The 8161-nt window shown below is 51.8% G+C and overlaps 1 protein-coding gene across 1 annotated transcript; it reads right to left on the reverse strand.

Moving 5' to 3' along the window:
- Window positions 1–2552: 2552 nt before the first annotated feature.
- On the reverse strand, window positions 2553–6301 carry LOC311228510 (insulin receptor substrate 2-like; the record flags this gene model as incomplete). Its single annotated transcript, XM_084314413.1, has 2 exons — window positions 6296–6301; window positions 2553–6042 (listed from the first exon to the last, which is right to left on the reverse strand). The coding sequence occupies exon 2, from the start codon at window positions 6039–6041 to the stop codon at window positions 2553–2555; it is 3489 nt and encodes a 1162-aa protein (XP_084170539.1). The 5' UTR covers window position 6042; window positions 6296–6301.
- Between the last annotated feature and the right edge of the window lie 1860 nt (window positions 6302–8161).

An 8161-nucleotide genomic window follows, 5' to 3' on the forward strand; every position in this document is an offset into this window, starting at 1 on the left:
TGCTATGATGGAGACCAGAGAAAGACTTTCGTCTTGTTTACATCAGGGTCCCCCAATTTCAATTCATGGTAACATATTATATATATATAGATAGACAGTACTGCTACATCTCTATATTTATGACATACCATATTTGTATGTAACCTGAAACCTAATCTCTGACGGCGAGATGGGCGGAGCTATTTGGTGGGTGGCTGTCACTCAAAGCATTCTGCCAGAATGGGTGGAGCCAAGCCAATAATAGCCTGCTTTCATGAGGCTGAAAAATGCTGGTTTTGAGTACAAGATTAGAAATATAAAACAATGATTATTTTTGGAATAAAAATTACAGATGTGTTACATAGACTCACAGGAAGTGTGTAAAGTTGCCCAAATAGTGCTAGGAATAGCAGTGCATAACCCCTTTAAACGTTACTGTTGTTGTAAGGAGAGCCGGGAGTGATGCAACCTGAGCGCAGTAACGGGGTGAAAGGTGATGTTTTGATGCCTGCAACTTCTCCTCCCGCGTCGAGATGCCCGTTTACTAGGGGTGGGACGATACATCGATCCAGATCGATATATCGATCTATTATCAATTATCAAATAGGATCGATGCAACGTAAAAAGATCGATTCATATTGCGATACTCTTATTTTGAAAATCCCCTCGTGAGCATATCCGCCCGGCTGCAACAACAGTAGCTCAGCGCAGCTCAGCGTGTGTAGACGTTAGACAGCATTGCTTCAGAGTCCGCCTATTTTGCCCGAAATAAGTGCCTGTTGTTTTTTTCCCCACAAGGGGTCAAATGCATCTAACATGCTTTCCATCCTCGCCATTCCTTTATGCCCACGTCGCGTTAAATACCGAAATTAACGTTGCGTTAGCGTGAGCTAACTAAGCTAAGCTGATAGAGCGATAGAGAGAAACTAGGGACTGGGAAGGAGGGGGGGTTACTGCATTCTCGAGATAGCCCCACTAACAGGATCTGGCCGGTACTGCACCTTCTGACTCCCAATATGCCTTTTCCAGCCAAAATACAGCGCTGTGATAGGATATTAATATCGGAAAAAAAGAAAAACAAACAAAAAACAGTGAACAGGAGGTCTATTTGTATTAAAAACAATAGATTGTTTTTCATTTAAATGTCTGGAAGAGATCAAAAATAAAAATGTCAAATGATATTTCCATTGCCTTTTTTTTGTTGATTTAAATGTTACTGATTGTGTTAAATGGGCATATAATATCGTCTCATATCGATCGCAGGCACCTGAATCGAATCGTATCGTATCGTGGCAGACTTTGTGATATCGGAAAATATCGTATCGTTGTCCAAAGAAACAATATTGTATCGTATCGTGATGAAACTGGTGATTCCCACCCCTACCGTTTACGCACAGGAGTTTCACTTCAACGTTTGATTAGTCCTTCCTCAACAACAAAAAAAACAGTAAACCCGGCCCGGAGCCTCCGTTGTTGCTCACATCACGATGAACAACGCGTGTGACTGAATCAGTTTAGATCCTTTCAAACCAGCCTTCTGACGTAGAAAAGCTGCGTCACACACAAGAGACCGCTGGTCAGAGCACAAGCGTTATTATAATGCATAAGTTATAACACACTGCCTCCCAGTAGGTGATATACTATGGGTGTGTGACGAGGATGTAACTAATCCTATCTAAACATCCCAGCCAACACCCAACAGTGATGTCCATAGCACTCTATTTGACAAGACTATACCCCGTAGCCTTCATTTCATGCTTTCCAAAAAAGAAAAAAGGAGAAATGCCAGTTTGCTTCCACTTTTAATGTAAAGACATCGTGGCTTGAGTGTACGACACAGCTGTTACATAATAATAATAATAATAATAATAATAATAACGCTCTGGCGAGGAGGAGCTGCTCGTTCACGATTAGGATCAAGAGTCGTTCCATCTAATTAGAAGACGGGTGAGAAAGACTATCAATAAATACTATCAATAAATAACGATGTTTTACAGAGACATATGAAATACTGAGTTCATAACCTATATCCAGAACACCCGCAACAACAACCACAGTGTGTTTCTCCCCCCGTGCTGGGGCCCTAGCAACTTGTCAGTCAATGAGTTCACCGTCTGTGCTGCTGTAGTCAAGGCACATGAAAACATGGGTCTGTACATGCTGTGGTGGTAGTGTGTTCATTATATTCTCTGGATTTCTACCGGTAGCTCCCTCTATCAGCAGCAGCCCTTTAGTTCCGGCTGGTATTGAAATGAGAGTTTGAGGAGAGCTGCTTGGCAACAGGGGTATATTTTGCAAAGTGATTCGAGGCGTGTATTCGTATTTGATTGAAATTGATTGAAAACTTTTATTAACAGATTGCAGAATGGGTACAGTACAGTACGGCTCAATACACACAATTGTTAAGGGGATGCAGACCAGAGAAAGATTCTCGTCATGTTTACACCAGGGTCCCCCAGCGCTGCCATATCTCTACTCGAGCCTATATACCTGTGCTCTCCCTATGAACGAAAGCCCATGGATGAACGAGTGAGTTTGTGATGATAGGCAAACAAACAAACAACAGAGACATTTCACTGCAGCTTACCTTTCACAGCGGTGGCCGTCTCCTTGAACCCCAGACTGGCGTAGGGGTTGTTGGCGTTAAAGCCGTTCATGCCCGCCTTGCAGCCGCACGCCGCCTTGAACCTCAGCAGACGTCCCTCGCAGCCCCCTAAGCTGCTGCATCCTCCCAGGCTTCCCTCCATCAGGTTTAAGGCAATGTAGTTGAGTCCGTTCTGGTAGCCCGCCGAGGTCTCCCGGCACATGGGGCTGCTGCCGCTGATGCCGAACTCCTCGTCCACGGAGCCGCCCTCGGAGCCTCGCACGGAGGGGCGCGACACGTTCTCCACGGACGCCGAGCTGTGCCGCTGCTTGGTGGCGGTGTCGTGGGCGAAGGACGGGCACACGGGCGTGACGGTGGTGGTGCTGGAGAAGGTCTCCGAGCTGTGCCGCCGGCGCCCCTGGGGGTCGGCGCGGATCACCTTGGCCCCTCGGTCCGGGTCCACGGGAGGGATGGACAGGGAGGGGCCGCCCCCGCCTAGCAGGAAGGACTCCACCGTGACGGGGGGCGCGGTGCGACAGGGGCTGGTGGGGAGGAGGAGGACGAGGGGTGTGGTGGCATCGGTGGGCAGAGGGGCAGGGGGGCTGGCGGGGCTGAAGGTCATCTCTGTGTAGTCGTCCTTCACCGGACCACACGGACGCCCCGGGCTCACCTGCCTCGGGAGGGGGTACTCCGCTACCATCCCCTTCTTCTCCTCCTCCTCCTCCTCCTCCTCCTCCTCCTCCGTGCTTTTCTCCTCCTCTCCGCTCTGCGTGTCTTGCTGTGGGGGGCAGGAGGGGACCCCGGGCGCGTGGTTCAGGAGGAGCCCCACGGAGGAGGGAAAGTCCCCCGCTTTGTGCGAGGAGGAGCCAGGGTGACCCGCGGAGGAGCCGCCGCTGACGTCAACATTGACATAGTCCGACGCGGCTTGCCCTCCCGACAAAATCAGCAAGGAGGAGGAGGAGGCGGGGCTCTCCTCCGTTGCCGTGGAAATGGGCGGGTAGCGAGTAGTAGTGCTGCCAAAGTCTATGTTGATGTATTCTCCCGGGCTGCGGGGCTCCGAGGGGAGGGGGTGTTCGCTCATGCAGGGCAGCGTTCGGAGGGACTCCAGAGCCAGACGGGTGGGCCGACTCGCCCTGCCGACTCGGTGGACCAGGCTTCCCTCCACCCGCGCCGCTCTGAGGGGAGGCGGGGATGAGGAGGAGGAGGAGGAGGAGGGGGGTCCTTTGGTGGGGGAGAGGGGACAGTAGTTTGACTCCTCTTCTATCCGCTGCCTCTGTAAACTCATCACCACATACTGGTCTGTGTCGGTGGGCCCCGTGCGCTGCTGCTGCTGCTGCTGGGATTTGAGCGCGGCGCGGGGCAAGGAGGTGAACGTGTAAGGCAGCCTGTGATGGTGCTGTGAGTGGGGGCTGAGGATCTCGTCCGGGGGGGTGAGCGACACCAGGAGAGGGTCCATGACGGGAGACATGTTCAGGTACTCGCCGCTCATCAGCTTGCCATCGGTGCTCTCCACCGACATCTTGGCGCCGCACCACATGCGCATGTAGCCGGCGCTCTCCTCCAGCGACACGCTCCCGGGGGAGTCGGTGCGCTGGCCCGCCCCCCCGGCCGACGACGAGGACAAGGAGGAGGGGTGCGAGCGGGGGTTGATGATCTGCTTGGGGGCGGAAACACACATGGGGCTCATGGGCATGTAGGCGTCTCCTTTGCCCCCCGGCATCATGGGCATGTAGCCGCTGTCCCCCAGCTGGTGAGCGCTGGAGCCGATCCGCACGTCCCCGTAGTCCTCGGGGTAAGTGCCTTTGGGGGAGGCGGTGTGAGAACGGCGGGCGGACAACAGGCTCCCGCTGCCCATGTACGTGGCCCTCATGAGGGTGTACTCGTCCAGCGAGGTGGAGGACACCTGGGGGGGAGGCCCCCTCTGCTGGCGAGGCGTGGTGAGGGAGTACGTGCGCTTCTGGTAGGCCATGTCCAGCTCCGGTAACCGGCGGTGGTGGCGCGCCTCCATCACCATGTAGCCACGGAGGAGCTCGCCGCTGCCGTCCCGGGACGACGGGGGCGTGTCGGCGTTGCTGAGAGACTCGGGGGTGTTGCTGCGCAGCGTGAGGGAGAGTCGGAGCTCCCGGGTGTCCGCGGGGCTGGAGCTGTACTCGTCGCACGACGAGATGAAACCGGCGTCGCTGGGGGAGCCGGAGAAAGAGGCACTGCAGCTGGAGGGGCGGGGAGGGGTGCCGGCGCCGCTGTCCGCGCAGGAGGACAGGCTGACGGGGCTGGGGGTGGTGGGGGAGCGGGACACGGGCATAGACATGGACTTACTGTGCTGGAGGGAAGAGGACTCGAACGTCCGACACAAGGGGCGGGCCGACGTCAGCGTGTTCGACCGGCTCAAGAGGGTCCTGTGGACCCCGGGGCTGAGGGGGCTGCTCCCGTTCACCGACATGGGGCGCGTCATGGTGCCGTCCCCCTCGCTGGCCGTGCGTATCCGGCAGGAGGTGAACTTGCTCACAGGGGAGGTGGCGCCGGCCATGCTGTCGGTGCGCGAGCGGCGGGTCAGCCCCGTCTGACTAGGGGGCAGGTGGTTCAGGTGGTGGTGCCTGCGGGCGCCGGGCACGGAGATGGGGTTGGTGGTGCTCGACGACTGGCTCTTGCTGCGCGGGCGGAACTCCGACAGCTCCTTCATGGCTTTCATCGCCTCCAGGATGGTCTCGTGGATGTTCTGCGCCACCACGGAGTCGTCCGCCTGCATCCACAGCTCGCCGGGCCCCGTGGCCGCCGAGCGACCGACCTCGATGAAGAAGAAGCTGTCGGAGTGGCCGCACCGCCGGATGTTCATCAGCTGCAGGCTGACGGAGGCCACCTCCGAGTTGAGCTTGACGAAGCTGATGGTGCGACTGGAGAGGCAGAGCCTGTACACCCCGGTCAGGTGTCTGCTCTGCCCCAGCCCTTTGGACTTCAAGTTGACCTGCCACACCTCCCTGTACGCCGCGGCCACCGGCGTCATGACGCCGTAGCTCGCCTCGTCGAAGCCCCCCACCAGGGAGGACGCGGAGCTGGACGCGGAGCCGTAGCCGCCGGAGCCGCCCTCCGCCTTGCCCTCGCTCAGCAGGTCCGTCAGGACCCGGTACCAGTTCTCCTGCTCCTGCTCGTTGTCCGCGGCCACGGCGAAGTACTCGTCCTTGGTGTAAAGGGCGATGAGGTACTTGTGTTTGGCGTCCGCCCTCTTGTTGATGTTGAGGCAGCGGTCCAGAGGGATCACCCGCTTCGCCGCGGACTTGTTCCGCCACTTCTTCTCGCTCTCGTAGTACTCCAGCCGGGAGGGGAAGCCCTCGCACGGCTCCTTCAGCACGAAGAAGCGCTTGTGTCCGTGCTTCTGCTTCTTCAGGTAGCCGCACTTCTTGATGGTGTTGTTGTTGATGTTCGCGTTACTGCTGGTGAGCAAGTGTCCCCCTCCTCCCGCGGTGTTGGGCGGACTCGCCATCCTATAAAAAAATATATATATATAATAATAATAATAAGAATAATAATAATAATAATAATAATAATAATTAATAATATTAATAATAATAATAATAATAATAATAATAATAATACTAATACTAATAATAATAATAATAATAATAATAATAATAATAATAATCGTCGCTCGTTTCTTTCTGGTAAAGCGCGCTGCTCGAACGGCTGCGGGTACTAAAACGACTATAAAAAGCTCCCGGTTATAGTCGCGTCAGTCACGGTGTGTCGCCGTGGTGGTGCGGCTCTCTCACTCCCGGTCCCGGAGCCGCTGCCTGCGTCCTCCTCCTCCGCAGCTGAACGGTAAATAACACATGACGATGTCGACTCGGTGACCGGAGGAGTGAGAAGGGAAACAACATGTGACGTCCTCGTCCTCCTCCTACACTACAGCCAGCTTCGGTTTCCACAAAAACACACACGCCGACAGTGGTGTGGGCGGTGCGCGCTCAGCTCATTCGGCCAATTGGTGGAAAAGGCTGAATGATAGTGAAGCGCTCCCGTGGAGAGAGAAACCCACCTACTGTCACTCTGCCCTCTTTCGACCCACTTGTGCGTAGCGCCCCGTGTTGTAACTTTATTTATAGAGACACACACATCTCCATAATGCAACGCTGACTTATTATTATACTCCAAAATACCCCTTTATCCTTTATAACACATACTAGGGGTTATAGTGTGTCTCGTCCTATATGCTATACCAATACCATTCCTCCCGAAAATATGCCTTATTATCCAGTTAATTAATACCCGAGGAATTTATTCAGGAGTATCACTGGTATGACTGGAAAACAAAACTATATACCACGAATGCTAAAATAAAGCAATAATTACAGTTCCGAAGGTCTAAAGAAGTATAGAGGTCGTCAAACCTGAAGCGACATACCCTTTACACCATATTTGTATCATGTATTATTATCATTTGCAATACATTACATTTGCATTACATACCTCGTTTTTGCATTTTGGATTAAAAAACAAGGTTGCCACTTGTACTTCATTGTTTGCATTTGTACTTTATTTTGTACTTTAGTTGTATATTGTATATTTTGTATAGAGACTTTATTCTTTTTACCTTTTTAACTGTATGAAGCACATTCCCCAGGGGCTCAGGCTCATACAGAACCAAGCATTTCACTGTAATGTTATGTACCTTATGTGACAAATAAAACAAAACCTGAACGTGAATTGATTGATTGATTGATTGATTGATTGATTGATTGAAAACTTTATTAACAGATTGCAGAATGGGTACAATACAGTACAGCTCAATACACACAATTGTTAAGGGGATGCAGACCAGAGAAAGGCGTTCGTCTTGTTTACATCAGGGTCCCCCATTTTCAATTCATCATAACATATGACATACACCACCTCCTAATAGACAGTCTCCTCCCCACCGCATGTATATATTCCCTCCCCGCCGTATGTATATTTCCCTACCACCCACCCACCCCCTCCTAATGTACAGTCCCCTCCCCATCATATGTATATACTCTGTCAGGATCTAGGGGTAACAGTACTGTATATTTGAATACCGCCTATGTCACAAATGTATCAGTACTAAATACCTATATGTCCCTATGCCATAAATGTCATGTATGTTGTGTATGTCATAAATGTCTATATGAATTGAAAATGGGGGACCCTGATGGAAACAAGACAAACGTCTTTCTCAGGTCTGCATCCCCTTAACAATTGTATGTATTGAGCCGTACTGTATTGTACCCATTCTGCAATCTGTTAAATAAAGTTTTCATTCATTCATTCACACGACATACAGATAGACAGTACTGTTACATCTAGACATTTATGACCAGTCATTATCATTTGTTGTTATTATTATTATTATTATTATTATTATTATTATTATTATTATTATTATTATTATTATTATTATTATTATTATTATATCCAGACATCATGAGCGTGCCTCGAGACTGAGTTCCTGATTGTTCCGTGTAAACTCCACGATGGCAAACACGCTCCTCGCCGAGCCCGCGGCTCCGTCACGGCAGCTGTAGGGTCTCTCTCTCTCTGACGCAGGACACAAACATCCCCTCCGCGTTGCTCAAAGCAGAGTGAATT

This window comes from Notolepis coatsorum, assembly GCF_963971535.1.
Source record: "Notolepis coatsorum genome assembly, chromosome: 5".
Lineage (NCBI taxonomy): Eukaryota > Metazoa > Chordata > Actinopteri > Aulopiformes > Paralepididae > Notolepis > Notolepis coatsorum.